Source organism: Capricornis sumatraensis, chromosome 6 (assembly GCF_032405125.1).
Source record: "Capricornis sumatraensis isolate serow.1 chromosome 6, serow.2, whole genome shotgun sequence".
NCBI classification, from domain to species: Eukaryota; Metazoa; Chordata; class Mammalia; order Artiodactyla; family Bovidae; genus Capricornis; species Capricornis sumatraensis.
In genome coordinates, this window is record NC_091074.1 from 83,956,307 (window position 1) to 83,977,084 (window position 20,778).

The following is a 20,778-nucleotide window of genomic DNA, read 5'->3' on the forward strand; positions in this document are numbered from 1 at the left end:
GTCACCACTCCCCTCAACAAAATAAAAGCAGAGGCTTCCAGTTACCTTCTCTCTGCCAGATATTATGCTAAGTCTTCTACATCGATTACTTTATTTAATCCTTATCACCCTGAAGTTCAGAGAAAGTAAGTCACTTGCCTAAGATCCCTCAACTCTGAGTACCTGAGCCAGGTTTGGGATCCAGATCCAAATCCAGAGTCTGTTCTTAACCAACAAGCGTTACAGTGCCTAATAACCTGATGATGCTGAAGGAAAAGCTATGAAGCCACATCCCTTCCACAGCTGAGTCAGGGGAGAAGGCCATGGGCCACAAGGTAAGGAAGCATCAGTGCAGGAGAGGACAACTGCACAGGCTCAAAGGTCCAGAGCTGAGCCAGACAGAAGCAACTAAGGATAAGTTGGGCTGACTAGGTAAGGACTACACTCCTGGAGCGCAAGAGGAACAGAGGACATAAATGAAGAATGTTGGACAAACAGGGCTTCAAAGGAGCTGACCGGCCTCAAAGAAATCAACAAAAGTCATGGAAAGTTTTGATCAGCACAGGCCCAAGGCCCCTGCAGGCCTATAACACCTGCTGGTTAGTACTACATTTTACTGTTCAGTTGAGGAGGAATGTAATGAGTTCTGTGCACTAGAATCAAGACCAACCATGGAGCCCAGGATCTTTTATAGATACTTAGATCTTCATCCTTTAAAGGGGCATAACAATAGGTCCTACCCAAGAGTTAAACTCCATGAGAAGATTTGGATAAAGGTACTTAGCATAATACCAGAAACAAAGAAATTGGACAAGTCTTAGCTGCTGTAATCATTAATTACAATTAATTATAATTATACTCATACTCACCAAAAAACCACTATGGCATCTTGTTTATTTGTGAAAGAAACCAAGGTCAAATCTGGTCTTCATGGATTGATGTTTTCCTCTCTTCAGAGACAAGTTATTGTTAAGATTTTTTTGGGGGGGGGGGTGGTGGTTGTTGTTTTACAAACAAGAGCAAAAAAGTCACATCACCAAACAGATCAATAACTGATCAAAAATAATGTTTTAGATTTCCCTTCACCTTTAGTTCTGATGTTAACCAACAGTCAACTTAATCTAACTGTTCCACCCAAATTTGTTCTGAGGGAAAAGTGAAACCATGAGGTTCTATGCAATTTTTTCATTCAACAACTACTTTTTTGTGCATCAGAACTGACTGACTGTGACTATTAGCTGAATTACTGATAGTTTTCAATTACCTAATCAGACAACAGATCCAAGCAGGCCAACCAAGAAGACTTGACCGCTGAAATGGAACAAACATATTGATGAGTATTTCCTTACCATCCAAGTACTCCTGACATTAGAAGAAAATTCCATCCCTGTACCTTGTCACCAGCCTGTTTGCTCAGAGTGAAGAACTGATAAGACAGGCTTCCTGAGAAAGCAGCATTTAGATGATGGAAAGGAACGAATGGGGACAGAAGAAATAAAGTCTCCCCTGTGAAAGAGGGAAAGAGAGAGAATATTACAGACCAGATTAGGATCAGAGAACAATCAGTGCCTTCGGGGTAAACAAGAAATCATTATGTCTGGTCTGATAAAATGGCACCACCTACCTCTGAGGAGAGAGAATAAATGTAAAGAACAGGACTTTATAAGCAGCTCTCTCGTTCCGTATCCTGCATTTGGTCAGTTTGAACAAGGCCTTGCCCCCTATTAGTCAGACCTGACGTGACTCCTGGAGATGGTGGGCCAGGCCTATCCCTGCCACCCTCAGCAAAGAACACACCCATGACAGACCCAAATTCCTAATTCCTTAACTATTTCAGGTCACGCAATATTGTAGCCACTCAGAAATACAACAAGCTTTGTAAAAAAAGAAAAAACACATGTTTTAATTCAAGAAATGAAAGTTCACATGCAATCCAGAACAGGTGCCAGGAATATGCTCTAAACAATCAGGTACACGTGCTGCAGAAGGTCAGGCGCCGCAGAATCACTTGGACCAGTGCTTCCTGAGATGCTCCTTCAGCTGAGGGATGGAAGGCAGCAGCTGCTGGCACTCGTGACAACGGAGGGGCAGCTTCAGGAGCTCGGGCATCCCGTCTCGGACGGTCACTCTGCCAGCCTCTTGCACCATCTCAATCACAGCTGCAAGGGAAAAATGTTCAGAGTCCAGCTACTCTGGAAAGCCAAGATACAAAATTTTTTTTAAAAAAGGAAAACCTGATTCCAAATATGCCAAGTATCCTTAAATCGAGTAAACTTGAGGTTACATTAACTGTTGGGAAAATACGCGTGGTCAGATTCTAAATCTGAGCAATGGGTTTCGTTTATTTGATATTTTGGCAGCACCACACAGCTTGTGAGATCTTAGTTCCCCAACCAGGGACTGAACCTGGGCCCTCAGCAGTGAAAGCATGGAGGTCTAACCACTAGACCACCAGGGAGTTCCCTGAGCAACCTATTTCTGAGATAATTATATTCCTTTAGGATACATTCTAAGCAATCCATGTTACTATGTCAAAGGCTTATTATCACAGGGCTTTATCACTAGTTAGCCCATGGTCATCATTAACATTCCAGCATACTTAAGTTCCACAGTATACACAATGGAAAATTCTTCCTTTCTACATATAGACAGGCTTCCCCTATTAAGTAGCCACTCTTGACAGAAGGCAGCCACCAAGCTCCTCCCAGCTGCTGGCAAAAGAAAAAAAACTGTTTAGAGCTTTCAGATCCATGAACTCCAATAATTCTCTGCACAACCTTTTAAGCCCCCCATTGATTTTTTCTGACTCTGACATAACAGCATTCTACGTCCCCGAAGAAAGCTGCTCACAGCAAAGTGGTAATCCTACTAAAATCCAAATAATCCAGTTTCTGTTAATGGGATTCTCTGTATAGGCCATACAAAGTTGTATGTGAGTTTTCGAAGCCAAGTTATTATTTAGGGAAACAACTGAATCAAGTATAAGAACAGCTGAGAAATTAAAGCAAATGTAAAAATTAAACAATATTGTTTACCTTGTGATTCAAGGAAGTATTCAGTATTGAAAGAATTCCAGTGTTTTTTGTTTTTAAGGCAAGGAGAATCAAAATCCTGGCTGATCACATGGAGGTGTACATGGCTAGTTGAGAGGAAACAAAGATTTACCATCAAAGCTAGCTTAATCACAATGACTAAAAGGAAGAGTATGCAAAATACTGACAGTGTTTCCACTTAACTCCATTCATTCATCTATTCACTTAAGAATATTTACGGCTCATGAAGTACCTACTAGGGCCAAGCATTGTTCTAGCACCGGGAATTTAGCAGTGAACAAAATGGGAAAGGCCTATGTACTTGTACACTGTAATGAAGGGAGATAAATAATTAATAAATAAACAAATAAACAATGAAAATTCAAAACGTTACTGCAACAATGCTAAGAAAAAACAAAACAGGGAGATGGGATAGAGTGCCGAGGGGGTAGAAGCTGTCTCTTCAAGTAGCTAGGACGTTCACAGAAAACCTCTCCCAGGCAGAGATTTGAACTGAGAAAGCAAAAATCTGAAAGAGAGTTTCAGGGAGTGGAGAGACCACGTGTGAAGGCCCCGGTATGAAAAAGAGCTTGGTGCAACTGAGTGGCAGAAAGAAAATAACGGCCAGAGTGGCTGGAAGCAAGGAGCAAGCGCTAGGGAGGAGCTGGATCATAACGGGTCTTACAGGTTGACAGAGGGTTTGAATTTTATTCAGATTATACTGCGGAACCACTGAAGGATTTTAACCAGGGGAGTGCCATTATCTGGGCTTCCTAGGTGGTGCTAGTAGTAAAGAACCCGCCTGCCAATGGCAGGAGATGTAAGAGATGTGGGTTCAACCCCTGGGTCAGAAAGATCCCCTAGAGGATCTTTCACTCCAGTATTCTTGCCTGGAGAATCCCATGGACAGAGGAGCCTGGTAGGCTACAGTCCATAAGGTTGCATAGAGTCGGACACAACTGAAGTGACTTGGCACACACACATGTGCTATCATCTGCTTGATACTTTAAAAGATTACTCTGGCTACTGTGTGGAAAAGGACTGTAGGAAGGGTAAGGATGGATATAGAGAGAAGTTAGGAGGCTGCCACAGCAGTTCAAACCAAAAATAATCATGTTTCAGACAGGAGCTATACAGGTGGAGATGACAAGAAGCAATCCAATTTTAAATATATTTTGGAACAGAACCAACAGGAACAATTAATGGATTAGATGTGGGTTTGGGGAGGTGCCACTTGCTGGGATGAAGAAGCTTAAGGGAAAAACAGGTTTGAGGTAGAAAACCAACAGTTCTCTCTAGGACTTGTTAAACCAAGAAGGATGACTTTCTGTAAAGCTTTGACTCAGAATCAGTAATATTTCACATTCCCCCAATAAATCATCAAAACCAACCAGTACCTTGTGGGAATTTAAAATGGAATACAAGCAGTAACAAATAAACCTAACTGTATTACAAATAAAAAGGGAACCACACTGAAGGAGGTCAAGAAGAAAATAACTAACCTAATTAAGTTTGGAAAACAGTATCTTGACTTGATTCTGTAAAGATAAAAAGAACGCTATACAAATACTGTACTCTAGCTAGTAAATGTCTTTCTCACGTGAGTGTGGATAACCAATTCTGCAACAAATGTTTAAACTGGGAATGAATACATAAATGAATTAACTGTAGCTAATGAGAGCCAAATTTCTCACTACTGGAGAAAGAAATCACAAAAAAGGAAAGGGGAAGACAAGAATGAACCTGTGGAACAGGACTGGATCAGAAGTATCAGCATGAACTCACATTTTTCATACACATGCACAGGTAGGTAGGTAAACAGAGAAATAAATAGAGAGGTGTATGTATCTGTGTGGCATGGATTCATGCATCTATTTCCTAGTTCCATCTGCTGAGAGAACCTAGAAGCAAAGACACTCTGGAACCAACCATTTCTCTCTATAGAAACCTCATGATCTAGTCTTGGTTTATGTCATTCTCCAATAAAAGAAACTATGGCTCTTTGGAGAAGTGGTTCATTCCAGAGCCAGGAAAAATATAAGATAAGCAGAGAATACCTTGTTACAAAACGTTAAGGGGCCAGAAAAAAAGGATGTGCTCAAAAAATGTTTGGGGCATGTCAAAGTGATACAGGAACCAACCTAAAGGAATTTCCAATGATCAAGGCTGGAACAATATGAGCAAGAAACTAAACAGAGACAGATTAAATCAAAACCTATATAATAAAATAAATATCCATCAGTCCATACATGTATTGAATAAATACATAATGGGGGGAAAGGACAACTCTTCCACACAGAAAATTCTGATTAATAAATTAGAAGGAATGAGGGAAACATAAAGTTACCATGAAGTAAACACTACAATAATAACTGTTGCAGGCAAGATCCACCAAGTAGATGCTAAAATCACTGGGCGAAAAGTCTGAGGAGAAAAAAACTTAGTAGCATAATCTCAGAACATCTCCCCCCAGGATACTGATCAATTACAAGGGAAAAATAGCAACTTTGAGTAGAAAAACCTGGCAGACACCACCTTAATAAAGTGATCAAGGTGAACATCAGGAGCAACAAACTGTCTCGATCAACATCATGCACTCCTTGATATGATGTACTGAGAAGACACAGTATCATTTCTGGGGTATTTTGGCAAAAAAAAAAAAAAACCTCAATCTAATCATGAAAAAACATCAAACAAACTATAATTGAGCCATCCCATAAAACAACTAGCCAGCCCTCATCAAAAGTGTCAAGGTCATGAAAACCAGAACAGAAGGAGGAACTGTCACAGATGACAGAGACTAAGGTGAGACAACAAATAAATGCAATGTGGGATCCTGGAGCAGAAAAAAAATGGAAAGAATAATGGCTGAAATTCGAATAAGGTCTAGAGTTTAATTAGTGGTGATATTATGGAAGATCTCTGTTCTGCTTCATACTTTATTTTATATTTTCTAAGTTGAAAATATATTACTTTTACAATAGAAAATATTTGCTACTTTTTCCTTCCTAGGTTTAACTTATTCAGACTTCTTAAGAGTGATCATAAAAGGATATGTGCCTGACAACTTACTGCTCATTTTGCTTCCCACTCACACCAGTCACAGCTCTTGCCTTTAGCATTCTCCTTAGCATCCATTATATGAAAAGGGTGTGGACAGCACGACTGCGGAGAAGGCAATGGCACCCCACTCCGGCACTCTTGCCTGGAAAATCCCATGGACGGAGGAGCCTGGTGGGCCGCAGTCCATGGGGTCACTAAGAGTCGGACACGAATGAGCGACTTCACTTTCACTTTTATGCATTGGAGAAGGAAATGGCAACCCACTCCAGTGTTCTTGCCTGGAGAATCCCAGGGACGGGGGAGCCTCATGGGCTGCTGTCTATGGGGTTGCACAGAGTCGAACACAACTGAAGCGACTTAGCAGCAGCAGCAGCAGCACAACTGCTATGTGAAAAAGGTTCTGTGGTCAAGGGCTGTCATCATGAGGTACGCAGCACTAGGGGAATAGGATCATGCCCTATAGTCGTGAATAAGGTTTTAACAATTTAAGAATATTTTCTAAATGAGATACAACATATTTCCACCCTGAGATCTAGCAATTTCACTTCTAGGTATTTACACAAGAACAAAAAAATGAAGTATATCCATGATACACACAACAACATGCATGAATCTCAAAATCTATTACACTGACCAAAAAAAGCCAGACAGGAAAAGAGCAGACATTGTGTGATTTCATTTATACGACATTCTGGAACAGACAAAACTAATCTATGCCGAAAAAAACGAGAACAGCACTTGGAGGTTAAGGGGTGGATTAAAGGAAAAGGAGCACAAAAGAACTTCCTGGGAGACGACTGAAAAGTTCTGTGTTCTTTATCTTGATCACAGTCATAGTTACATGGCATATACATTTGTCAAGACTGATTAAACTACAGATCTTACTGTGCATTTTACTGGATGTAAATTATGCCTCAATTTCAAACAAAGAGTATGGATGGGGAAAAAATGTAGCACAAAAATTTCATATGTTAAAGTGGCCAGTAACCTAAGTCACAATTATCCACCTAATAAAATGTAAGGAATGTTGGGTGGTTAAATAAAACAAAAGAAATTGACACATTACAGTATGGATGAACCTTGATGACACTATCCTAAGTGAAACAAGCCAGCCACAAAACAACGGATACTATATAATTCCATTTACATGAGGTACCTGAAGTGAAAGTGAAGGGTAGTCAAGTTCATGAAAACAGAAAGTAGGATGGTGGTTGCCAGGGGCTGGGGGAAAGGGATCTGAAGGGTAGATGAGGAAGATGAAAAAAAATTCTATAAATAGATGGTGGTGATGGTTGCACAACAATGTGAATTTACTTAATGCAACTGAACTGTTAAAATAGTAAATTTTATATTATGTATATTTTACACCCCACCCCGAGAAAAACACCCCAAAATAAAAACTCAGAAATTCCATTAGTTATCTTATCTTGTTGCTTAACTCAAAAGAATTGGAGATCTGCCTTGCTTGCATTCTTTGAAAAGTATCAATCATTCCTTTCTGAATCCTTCCAGGTATGAACCAAAGGATAACAGTCTCTACACTTTTTTCCTCATTTTATCTTAAATCTGAGATCTAAGCTGTCATGAAAGAAGTCAGTGATGCTTGTCTCCTTCAAAGCAATGGTCCCTAATCATTTAGAGGTTATTGATACTTCTGAAAAATCTGATAAAAGTCACTTTATTACCATCAGGTGACAGTTCTTCACTGAAGGTAATAAAGCTGCTTCATCTGGTTTGTAAGTTAGGCTCTCAGAGTTTACCTTTGAGAAGAACAAAGAACTGTATTGTTATCAAATTATAAGCAGAAGTAGGAACTCCAGGGTCGCAAGCAAGTCAGGCAAAAGCATTCAAGTTTCAGCCCACCTGCCTTGGAAACACCCCACCCAATCCCCTGAACCTCGGGGTGACCAGCACACTCAGCAGACCCAGGCTGAATTCATTTGTCCGCTGAGATGGAAACAGAACACACCAGCACTCCCCACAAGGTTTACCTCATGCTGGGAATGGCATGGTAGCCCAATCGGAAGCGGAGTTTGCTGGACCCAGCGAAGTCAGCAATCACTTTTTCCCCAACAGCGTGCATGTGTCTGAGGAGCTCAAGATGTTCTCTGGTCACAGCCTTCAGACTGGAAATGGAGGCCCAAGGTAAGACCAGCCAGTGGAAACGAGCCTTGGGGTATTTATCCTTTATCACCACCACCTGCTCATCTTTGTAAACCTAGCAGAGGGGCACAAGAGAAGGAAACAGACGTCAATTGGACATCTTGTGTATGCCAGTACGGTCAGGTTCACTAACGTACTTAATTCCTGCCACGATCCTGTGAAGAGGGTCTTAGGATCCCAATGTTGACAGATGAGAGCACAGAGACTCAGATAAGCTGTGTCATGTGCCAGGTCACATAGTCACCAAGTGGGAAGTCTAGAATGCCAACACAGACCTAGCCGACTCCTGTCTGTGTTTTCAGCCACCACAACACACAGAGCACAGAAAAGAGGCACACTGCAAAACAGCTGCTGAGGAACTGATGCAAAGCCCCCAGGTCTGAATTCAAATGCACTCTTCTTCACTCTAGCCCAGCAGACCACACGACTCACACACATGTGTTCCAAGAAGCCCTATCAGATCTTGCCCCCTGTCATCCCAGGATGTAATTTAAGAACTCAGACCCCTCCCAGGATGATGGCTATTAATCCCAGGGCAGCCATAACTACAGTCACCACACAGTAACTGACACTTTGTCGAAAGGGACCACACTAAGTTTAACACAACATACCATAATAGTGCCCAGAAGTTTAGGAGGAACAATGCAGAGAAGATACTCATTTGAAAAGCTTAGCTTTCTCTCTAAAGAATTCCAGTTGTAACAATGAGAAAAGCCACTTGATCTCACAAAATAGCCTAATAAAACAAATCTCATTCAGAAGGACTGATCTCCTTTGATTTCATTTATAGCTATGACCTCTGTGGAGTGATCATTTACAATGTGAAAAGTATTTTGATGCCAAAATTTTATTCTGACCTGCATTTTGGGGTCCTCCATAGAAATCTTCAAGCCTTGACTCCAGTGGCCCAAGGATTCCTAAAACAAACAAAAAAAGACAGTGTAAACTGCAAACAAGATGGCTAAATTTGGCATTAGTTAACACTGGATGTCAGCAAAGTCCAACCAAACTTGGAAATAGGTCAGTCTTTAAGAATTAAATTAATCTCTTTACTTCAGTCTTTTCCTTTATAAACCATAAGCTATTCCCATTCTCTTCCCATATTCAGAGCTGCATGTCTAGACAGAAGCTGGACACACCAGAGTGAATTGCATCTTCTTTCCCCTCTTCCACTTCATCTACAGCCTAAGTTTCCACTTTGACATCAGGATGTGAATCACGGGATCTATGAACAGTGTTGCAATGTTAACCTTGTATAGAGAGACAGATGACTGACCTATTTTAGTAGCTCAATGTGAAGCACACTGCCATTATCACCCTACCTTCAAGTGGCTTACTTCAGGAATTCAAGAGAAAAGTACACAAAGGGATATTCATCCCAGTGACTGGTGACATAAACAAGTGACTCTCTCATCATAATAATCCTTCACGCGTGTCTGGGCTTGACTGCGTACAAAACAATTAAGCAACATTACATTTTATGTACTCTCCATGCCACCTATCCAGCCCTCTTCCCTCACCTTTTTGGCGGATGCATCTTTCTCCTTCTTTGGAGGCACAGAGCGCTGGCAAGGGTTGCTCCCAGGTTCCAGTCCTGTGCTGGGCTCAGCTTCCGGGGAAGCACCCCTTTCTGTAGGATCACTATTGCCTGACCTCTTTCTCTTCCTGTGTGTCCCCAGGCCAGGACTCTTTGCCTCTTCCTCAAACTCTATAATATATGGATAAAGTTCATTCACCAGGTAGAGGACCTGGCCAGGCTGCAGCTTCACCTCCTGGTCCTTCCCAATTATGACTGAGTCAATGCTGGTGGGATTGACCCCTACCTATGGAATAATCAGAAAATAATTATAATAGCAGTAACATCATTAGTAATACAGCTACTCCTATGTTCACCACTTGCTACATGCCCAGTACTATGCTTAATATTCACTTCTGTAATTCTGTCACTTCCACACGTGACCAAGGAGCCTTTATTGGCTGGCACAGACACACTAAAGTGAACAGAGTAAGACAATCATCAAGTAGAACATGGAAATCCAAGATACAAATAGACATACCTGCTTTACCTTGACATATCCTTTGTTACACTCTGCTTTCAACTGTACTGAAAGAGATTGAAAAAAGGTAAACCCAAATGCCATGAAGAACCAGAAACTTGCTCCTATTATCCCTACAAGACAATGAAGCCTCCCTCTAGGAAGCAATGTGACAAAGGTTTCCTCAAAGACCCATAAGCAAAATCATTCATTATTCAGGGGACTAGGGCTCCAGGTCCTTCCATACAGTACCCAAAAGTGTACATGCTCCCTCAAGCACTGCTAGTATCTCTATAAGGTAGAGTCACTGAATCCTCACAAGTCTCCCTAATTCAGAGCCCTTGACCCACTCAGGGTCATGGGCTCTGAAATCAGGGAATGGAACCCAATTTCCTCACAAGCTCTTATAGCTCAGGATCAAATCAGACTTCTCCTATTACATGACACAATCAGAAACCTTCAACAGAGAAAGAGGTAAACAATACATTCCTGGGAAACTGAAGTTCAGCTGGCCTTGGGTAGGAGGACTGCAGAGACTATTCTAGAAAGAGGACTGCTGGGACAGAACAGTCTGAGCATGTGTGGGAAGAAGTAACACCAAACATTTGGGTTCAGATACGTGAACAAAAAAATTCTGGCAAGAGACAGGGAGCAAAGGAGAGACATCCTAGCTTCTCTCCAGGGAGGACAGGCAGCGGATGGGCTGACGTACACACCCCTACAGCTGCTGTTGTGACGAGGGGGACAAAGAGCAAGAAGCGGTATCTGTTGCCCGTTTATATTAACATGTGGGGAAAACTAGAATCACTGCTGCAGGCTCCAAGTCTCAAGAATCCCTGTCATGGGGAACACACTGCAGGGGGAGACCTGGTAGCAGTGAGCACGTCTGGAGTCTACAGGTTAAAAAAAAAAGAATGAGGGACACGGTAAAGATTCTTCCTAAGGACTTTCATTAAATTCCAGAAAAGACATTCCAAGAGCCAGGTGCCATCCTCTTTTAAAGATAGCTCCCTCTGTGTATAGCAAAGTGTAAAGGATGAAACCATCACTTCTCAGACATGGTTTCAACCTGGAAATCCCAGAATTCAGCTGTCTTCCTGCCCAACGAGGAACGTCCCTGGGCAAAGCGGAGCAAGGACTCAGCTCCACCACCCCATAGTACAGGATGGAACCTGCCTGCTCCCAACACTGAATATGAACCCACTTTCAGAGGATGGAATCAGGAGTGCACAGAGCCCTGTCATCAGCCAAAAGAGCTCAGTTGCTGAGTTTTGATTTGGCACAGAAAAGGTTTTCATCAGTAGCATTCAGGAAAAGTGCACCTTTGATTATCACTATCTGAAGGAACCAAACACGATAATCTCCACAATCCTGTGACCAATTACCTTGCTGTCGAGAACACTTCTTGTCGGCGATTTTGGTCTCTGGGCTGCGCCCAACCATGACTGTTTCCAAATGTGGAAGTTTGATTCGCTGGTGCCGGTTGTCCTGTCTCACCAACCAGCACACCCGCATCATTATTCTGAGTGACAAAACACAAGAGAAGCCCTGGAAAAACTAGTACATGTCCTCCAGGGCCACACCCCAGCACCGCCACATATTCCATTTACCAGCTGCTCATTCTCGAGGCAAGTGGCTTCACCTCCCTAGTCTGAATTTCCTCACCTATAAAATGTGATAATAACAGGACTCATGAAGGTGTCGTGAGGATTAAAGAAGATAAAGTGGGTAAAATATTTACTTCTGTGCCTGAATCATGTTATGCAATCAAATATTTGTTATGTTTATTGATATACTCTACATGCTGGACATTAAGCTACCTGCTGAGGATTAAAGAATGATGAAACACTGTCCCTATCCTTCAGGAACCTAGAGTACAATGGGGCAGACTCATATACCAATTATTACAACATAATGCAATGCCTACTATAAGGAAGTAGCCATATGGCCTTAGCCCTTGGAAAGGAATGACTGACTCCTGTAGGGAGTATCAAAAAAAGGCTTCATGAGGAAGGTATATTTACACTTGGTTTTAAAGGACAAGCAGTTTGCCTGACAGAGAACTGAGGACATAAGAACAGAGGATGTTCTCCACAGGCATCAAGGTTTCTAGTCCTTAACTGTCATAACATACGGATGTTGGAACAATACATTGTACTGCCATCTGCCAGAAGATTGTCATAATAAATATACAAACCTACTATTGCTAAAGTGTGATTACAGCACCTTTATTCAATACACAACTTGCACTGACACTACTATAGGTGCTGATACTTTTGTAAAAGAACTTTCATGGTCACACAGAGTTATCAGTAGAAGAGGAAGAGAAGAAATCTGGGAGAGGGAAGAGGCCTAAACAAAGAGGATGACGAGGAAAAAGCCAGGAAAAACTGTGAAGGTGACTTACTCCTGACTGCACTTGGGAATAACAAGGGAGACACCAACCAAGATGTTTAATTTGGAAATATTCATTAACCAAAATGAGGAATACACAGAAGACCTAATTTGGAGTTAAAAGATAAGTGAAGAAAGGATGATTTCAGATTGAAACACAGTTAGATTAAGTTGTCTGTGGAAGATGCTAGAGTCCTGCTGGGATATACAGTATAAAGCTCAAAGAGGGGACAGGACTTGGGGGATAACTTTTTTTTGAGACTACCAAGTGTTTTATTTGGAGTCAGGAATTGCAATTCGGGAGACATAGTTTCAAGTAAACCTGAAAGTGTTTCAAGGAAGAGAAAGAATGAGAGGCTTATAAAAGCAAAGGTTGTTAAAGCTGTAATTATGACCAGCTCTGACACAGAAAGGAAATATTTGCCTTTAATTGAACGTATGTATTTGCGAGACATCAATATGTCATAGAACTTAGGATGAAAGAAGAGGATGAGATCACCCAGGGAGGCAGAGCACAGAACTGAGAGGGACAGGACTAGATCTCTGGGACGCTTCCCTCAGTTCCAGAAGCTTACCAGTGCTCAAGCCTCTAATGTCCTCTATCCGAAAAATGCCTCTTGCAGGCAAAGCAGCACTTAATCAGCCCCTCTGCACAAGCTTTGTATCCAAAGGGAAGGGAAAAGAAACCATATTTTTAAACATTGGAGTTTCATTACTATTTACAAAGATAGGATAATGCGAGTCAGAGTGAGCAAATGAGGGCTGAGGACATGCAGTCACAGAAACTGGATCAGTCAGGGAAGGCTTCGGAAACTGTGCAGTTGAAAAGGTCAAGAGCCAAGGGGACCAACAAGGAAGAAAAGGAGGGGGAGTGGACATTCCATTTCAAAAAGTACAAGTGACAGTACAGATTTCAATAGTGACAAGCCACGGGTGAGGGGTGAGCAGCAGACCTTAGTTGGTTGACCCAGAGGAACTGCCCCAGAGAATCACCAAAAAAGGCAAAGGTGTTGAAAGAACAGTAACTAGGCCATGAGATTTAACAATCCATAGGAGACCACCGCCAGGGTCTGAGTTGCACAGCAAGGTGAAATGACACTGTGTAGGCAGGCTGGAGTGGAGAAATGTAGAGTCAGCGATCATCAGGAGGCTGTAAATATAATGTGGGCCAGTGTTAGGTCTAAGAGGCAGCTCCTCTGTGAAGAAGCTGATGCGTGAGCATGAAGAGTCAGCTGTAAATCTAAAATCCTTCACCCAGAGCATCAAGTGATGATGGTGCTACAGGCAAACCCCACTTTTAAATGCTATGTGCTCAGAGGGATCTGTTTGCACTTGATGAAAACTGAAGAATGAACAATGAAGCATGTTTTCATTAAGCATTGGGAAATAAGTCATGTGGTGACTGACGACTCGCAGGAATAATAAAAGGAGCCTGGAGAGAGAATACCTGAAGAGCAAGGACAGGAGGGAATCCAACGGGCAGCGGAGAGCACGGCTGACTTTTGCAGGATAAGAGGAACTCCTCCTCCTGCCCTACACACACACACTCAGGTGCTTCAGTCTCCCTAAAGTTCTGACGTTATAATGCTCCCATTTACTACTCCTTGAGAGGCTGAAGCAGTGACGACACAATGCTTATATAACTAACCTTAAGCAGTATCTTGGTCCATTTCAGCCTACAGTTCCAACTTCTAGGAATGAAGTATTTTAGAATATGGGGAGCACAGAAAGATGGCTGTTCCTGAACTGTCAATATAACCCATCCAGTAAAACCCCATAAACTGCCAGCTCTATGACAGCAAAAGCCTCATCATACTGTATGATGCAGGTATAATACATCATACCTGCCTTCGAGATGCTCAGAGTCTTGTGGAGGACAGAGATTCAAAAACAAATGCAACAAATGTGAAAAGTATAATGACTGGTCCATGCAAAGGGTCAGAGAAGGCAATGGCAAACCACTCCAGTACTCTTGCCTGGAAAATCCCATGGACGGAGGAGCCTGGTAGGCTGCAGTCCATGGGGTCGCTAAGAGTTGGACATGACTGAGCGTCTTCACTTTCACTTTCATGCATTGGAGAAGGAAATGGCAACCCACTCCAGTGTTCTTGCCTGGAGAATCCCAGGGACAGGGGAGCCTGGTGGGCTGCCATCTATGGGGTCGTACAGAGTCAGACATGACTGAAGCAACTTAGCAGCAGCAGCAGCATGCAAAAGGTGTTGTGGGAGCACAAAGCTGGAATACCAACCTAGCCTTGGAGAAAGGTGTCAAGGAAGGTTTCCTATAAGAGATGGGCCTAAATTGAGACTTATATATGAACTGGTTAGTTAGGTGAAAGTGAGCAGCCTAATTAGCTGAGGAGCAGGAAGTGGAGGAAGGAATCGAAGAGAAGATTCCAGTCAAAAGAACAGGACAGGGCACACGCATGAAGAAGCAGTTCAGGGTTGCTGCAACCTAAAGTATGAGGTCAATAAGAGGCTGGAAATGCAGGCAGGTCCAGATGAAGCAAAGCCCTGGGTGATGAGCTGAGAAGCTCAAACTTTAGAAGCTCTAATGGATTTTGCAATTTAATAAACAATAAATATTTGCTTAATGAAAGAAAAGATAGGGTGAATGAAACGACAGATCTTTAAATATTATTAAGCAGGACTTTGACTCAGATTTGTTTTCAAGGATCATTTGGGGCAGGATGGTAGGTAGTGTAAAGAATAGTTATGCAGGGAATTGATCTAGAGACAGGGAAACCAGTTAGAAGGCCATCATATTTCAGGCGAAAGAAGGTTCAAAGTAAGACATTAATACCGACAAAAAAAGAACACAGATATAAGAAATACTTAGAGGGTAAAATCAACAAGACAGTGATGGATGTGCTAAGATTAAGTACAGAGAAGACAATATTTGAACAGTCTGTGGGACTAGCAAGCAGAGGTATCCAGCAGGGTAGCCAGAGGTGAGAATGAAACTCAGCAGAGGTCTAAGCTGACACTTTAATTTGGGAGCATACAGGAAGGAGTTAAAGCCATGCTAGTTGACGTGCTCATTCAAGAATTGTGTACAGCATAAAAAGAACAGTGGGCCAAAGTCACAAGCCTTGGAAACACCCAACATTTTAGACAAGGAGGGAAGACTCTCCACAGGAGAAATTACTGGTGAGGGAAGCACTCGGGGGGAAAAAAGCTAAAATGTAAGCTCTTCAAGGGAAGGAGGCACTTTGACATGTTCATCTGTATATCACAATAAATGTTTGTTGAATAAATCAGCTTAGTGTACTGTCGTGAAAAGCAAAGGAGTAAAGAGTAAAAAGTATCACCACGTTTGCAGCAAAAGGATCCAGTAACGATCGGAAGTGTTAGTCGCTCAGTCATGTTCGACTCTTTGTGACCCTACTGTGACCCACCAGCCTCCTCTATCCATGGAATTCTCCAAGCAAGAATACTGAAATGGGTTGCCATTCCCTTCTCCAGGGGATCTTTCCAACCCAGTGATCGAACCCTGGTTTCCTGCACTGCAGGCAGATTCTTTAGCGTCTGAGCCACTAGCGAAGCATAATGATTAAAGAATGTATATTTGGTTTGATAATGTCACTAGTGACTACTGTATAAAATTTTAAGCGAATAATAGATCTGAAAGCTAGACCGCAGAAAGGAATGAGAGGTGAGGAATTGGATACAGAATTTACAATACTCTTTAAAAAGTCTGGATAAGGAGAAGAGAGTTACTGTATGTGAGCTAAAGAAAGATGGATCACCAGGAACTCTTTCTTTCTGGTTTGGGGGATAAGGAGCAGGGATCTGAGTAACCTGACCTTGTTTATACATGACTGGGACCTAGACAAGGGAAGAAAAGACAAATGAAAGCCAGGTTTCATAGGTGAAAATATAAAAGAAAGGTCAGAAGCAAAGGTAAAGAAATATGTTTTGATCAAGAGACAGATCATCCTCTGATATTGAAGGAAAGGTATAGATAGGTGGTATCAACTTTGATGAGTGTATGAAAAGAAAGCAAGGGTAGAAATTTGAGGGAAAGCACATCGGATGAACTCAATTTTCTCCCTAAAATAGCAGATAACAACAAAGTAAGGTGTCTGGGCAGTTGAGAATCAGCTGAAGGCAATCAACATAAATTAGTGGACAACATCCAGACCTCTGAAATCCAACTACTCACGTTCAAATCTTCCCTCCACCACTACTCACTGCATAATTTGAGGCCAGTTATTTAAACTAAGACTTCATTTTTTCAGCTGGAAAACGATATTAATTATGGCTCTACACCACACTGTTGTCACAAGGGCTAAATTAAGATGTAAGAAGTTCAGCATCTGGCAAAAAACCAGCATTCAACATCATTACCACTCTCGTTAATAGTGAAGAATAGGCGCTATAAGGAAATGTTAAAAGATCATCCGACAACACTGCTTGCAGCGAAGGTGACAGGGCACAAATGTTCTGTCTCCCTGAACAGAGTAGTCCTGTCCTCAGTGTTCTAATGGCTCCCGATATATATCAAATTCTCAAAAGGCTCCAAACCTGGACCACATTAATTCCACATGGAAATTATAGCCTTGATTTGTTGAACCGCTATCATTGGTCTGCATGAGAAAAGGCTTGATTCTTCTGGTCTTCCTACAAGGCCAGCTGTGGATGCTGTGAAAGGCCCTCAAATTCTTCTCAAGGAGCGTTTCTGGAGAAAACAAAGTCCCTCCTGACAGGCTGCGAAGCCTCCTTGGGTCAGACAGTGCCCACTCTCTAATCTTTTTTCTGCTTGTGCTCTGACTAAGCTAGGTTCAGGTGTCAGGCGCATAGGTGAAGCAACGCGAAGTGCAGTGGAGACCAACACGAGCGCCGCCAGCCGCTGAAACACGGCAGGAGGGAAATGGGCAGCCCTGGGCCTTAGAGCCCGAGGATGGAGCAACGCCTGCTTGCCTGCCGGGAAAGAGCCGTGAGAGCGTTATTCAGGGAACATTACTCTGGGGTAGAGGCGGACTCGAAGCCCACACTCACGGCTCTCAATACGGCAGGAGACGAGGTAGGCCGACAACCGCCTTACCTCCAGACGGCTGAGGCCAACAAGCTCACGTTACTTCTTCACTTCCGGCGCTGAGGGATGACGTTGCAAGACAAACTGGAGCGCAACCTGTGACGTTTCCAGTGCCTGTCGGAAGACTGACTGAGGATCTCGCTAGATGCCCGGATGGGGAAGGGCCCGCCGCATTTGGTTCCGAACTGGGCAAAAGTCCAAGTTTGGTTCCTGGCAGTTAACCAAAAAACGACGAGTTCTCTCAGTTCCCCTCTATCCGAGAGCCGCTCCCCAGTCACCACCTCTTAATCTCTGAATTGGGAGACACTTCAGGCAGCTATCCTCTCGGTGGCCGCTTCTAGGCAGCCATGCAGCATCTTGATTTTCCCTTTCCCTTCATAGGGAAAAGCTCCGGAGAAAGCAATGGCACCCCACTCCAGTACTCTTGCCTGGAAAATCCATGGACGGAGGAGCCTGGTAGGCTGCAGTCCATGGGGTTGCTAAGAGTCAGAGATGACTGAGCGACTTCACTTTCACTTTTCACTTTCATGCATTGGCGAAGGAAATGGCAACCCACTCCAGTATTCTTGCCTGGAGAATCTCAGGGACGGGGGAGCCTGGTGGGCTGCCGTCTATGGGGTCGCACAGAGTCGGACACGACTGAAGCGACTCAGCAGCAGCAGCAGCAGCAATAAGGAAAAGCTCACTACTTTTAAAGCCACCGTTTCCGCTGTAGACAGTACCTGCTTGTGGCATTGTTTTCCCGCACGCTTTCGAAGCTACAATCGGCTTTCTCTTTTTCTGAGTGAGAAAGGTCTGAAGGGGCCAGAAGTGGAAAAACCTAAGATTTTTTTAATGCTGTCTTCACTGAATGAACTGGCTGAGGGGCTGTCAGGGAGGAGAATAGCAGGATGTTGGAATGAGATGTTTACTGATTTTTATGACAGTTCCAGGATGTTCCCTAAGTCATGAACTGCAAGAATTCCAAGGCATTCTGGCAGATGGAAAAACTGTATCTCTTTTCTAATATCGTTTCCTTACATAGAGATTTAGGACTTCCCTAGTGACTCAGACAGTAAAGCATCTGTCCACAAGGCGGGAGACGTAGGATGAAGATATCAGCTATCAAAACAGAATAGGAGGATCTTCCAGGAAACAAGGGAGAGCTGCCCTTGTTGGCAGAAAAGATGCAGGTTTATATTAAGGTCACACCAGGAAGTGCGGGAGCACAAGGAGCAGCTCCATGGCTGCACAGGCCTCATGGCAGTGGAATGTGGTTCACACTGTCCCAGGTAAAGAGAGGCTGTTGTGGTGACCCGACCAGTCTTGTTTTTCCCTCAGAATTAAGCACTTTCCAAGCATCACAGTGGTAAAGAATCTGTCCGCCAACGCAGAAGACGCAATTTTGATCCCTGGTTGGGAAGATCCCCTGGAGAAGGAAATGGCAACCCACTCCAGTAATCTTGCTTGGAAAATCCCATGGACAGAGGAGCCTGGCGGGCTATAGCCCTTGGGGTAGAAAAGAGTTGGGCATGACTGAGCACCACACTCACACACAGAATTAAGCTTCTCTTAGCCTCTGCTTCTATAAATATCTGACCTGCCTATGTGTGTCTGGCATTCAAAATTGGATTGAATTATTCTAATTGGTCATTCAACATATATTGTGCAAAAATGTCCAACCTATTAGGTCTAGCCCTTTCTCTATAGCATATTACTGGCCCAGGAAATGCACAGCTTAAGGGTATTGAGGGGGGGCACTTAAAATTTTCAAGGAATCCAGAACCAAAGATTTAACACAAACACATATATAGAAAATTAATAGCGAATAAGCCTGTGGTATTACCTAATGCGTGTGCTGCGTGTGTGCTGGGCTTCCCAGGTGGCACTAGTGATAAAGAACCAGCCTGCCAATGCAGGAGATGGTTGGATCCCTGGGTAGGGAAGATCCCCTGGAGAAAGGCATGGCAACCCACTCCAGATTATCTAATGCAATAGCCCTAAAAGTGTAATCATTGGATCAACAGCAGTAGCCTCAAAACACTTAGGAACTTATTAGAAATGCAAATTCAGTTCTCACACTAGGCTTACTGACTTAGAAACTGCTGGCAGGGCCCAGCAATATGTTTAACAAGTCCAGCAGGTTTTCCTAATAGGTGCTTAAATTCGAAATTCACTGATGGAAGGCAAAAGCGTCAAACCATCACTTCAGTCACTCAGTTGTGTCCGACTCTGTGACTCCATGGACTACAGCATGCCATAACCCATGATAAGTGTGTTTTGTTAGTATGCTCAAGGCTTTGAGGTTTTTTTCTTTTTTTATAAAATTTTTTTCGATTTTTACTTGTGGTAAAATACAAATAACATAAAACTCACCCTTAACCACTTTTAAGTAGTATACAGTTCAGTAGTGTTAAGAATATCCTTAATCTGCCCCTCGTGGTCCAGTGAATAAGACTCTGAGCTTGCAATGCGGGGAACGCAAGTTGGGAAACTAAGATTCCACGAGTTGCATGGTGCAGCCAAAAAAAAATTTTTTTTAAAAGAACATTCACATTGTAATGAAATCTATTTCTAGAACTTTTTAATCTTGCAAAAACGGAATTCAAACAACTCCCTAGTTCCTCCTACCCCTGCCCCTGGAAGCCACCATTCTGCTTTCAGTTTCCATGAGTCTGACTACTCCACATACTTCATATAAGTGAAATCATACAGTATTTGTCTTTTTGTGACTGGCTTACTTCTTAGCATAATGTTCTCAAAGTTAATTCACTTGTGTCAAAACTTCATTTCAAGGCTAAAAACCATTCCATTGCATGCATACACTACACTATTCCTCTGCTTCCACCTTTTGGCTATCAGGAATAACGCTGCTATAAACATCTTACACAAATATCTCTTTGAGATCCTGCCTTTAGATCTTTTGGCTATATACCCAAAAGTGGGACTGCGGACTCATAATTCTGTTTTTAATATTTTAAGGAACCACCTGTTTTCCATAGTGGCTGCACCATTTTGCATTCCCACCAACAGAGCACAAGGTTTCCAATTTCTCCACATTCTTGCCAATGCTTGTATTTTCTGATTTGGGTTT

The 20,778-nt window shown here is 42.7% G+C and overlaps 1 protein-coding gene across 2 annotated transcripts; it reads right to left on the reverse strand.

Annotated features, from left to right (window-relative positions):
• Positions 1–1,938: 1,938 nt before the first annotated feature.
• On the reverse strand, positions 1,939–17,768 carry APTX (aprataxin). 2 transcript variants are annotated; one of them, XM_068974332.1, is made up of 8 exons: positions 17,715–17,768; positions 11,659–11,795; positions 10,295–10,341; positions 9,758–10,060; positions 9,095–9,154; positions 8,066–8,292; positions 3,015–3,118; positions 1,939–2,138 (listed from the first exon to the last, which is right to left on the reverse strand). In XM_068974332.1, exons 2-8 carry the CDS (start codon positions 11,789–11,791, stop codon positions 1,984–1,986), a joined length of 1,029 nt encoding a protein of 342 aa, XP_068830433.1. In that variant the 5' UTR covers positions 11,792–11,795; positions 17,715–17,768; the 3' UTR covers positions 1,939–1,983. The 2 variants fall into 2 exon arrangements, with proteins under 2 accessions (XP_068830433.1, XP_068830434.1); XM_068974333.1 differs by lacking the exon at positions 17,715–17,768 and adding an exon at positions 17,195–17,205.
• Positions 17,769–20,778: the final 3,010 nt, after the last annotated feature.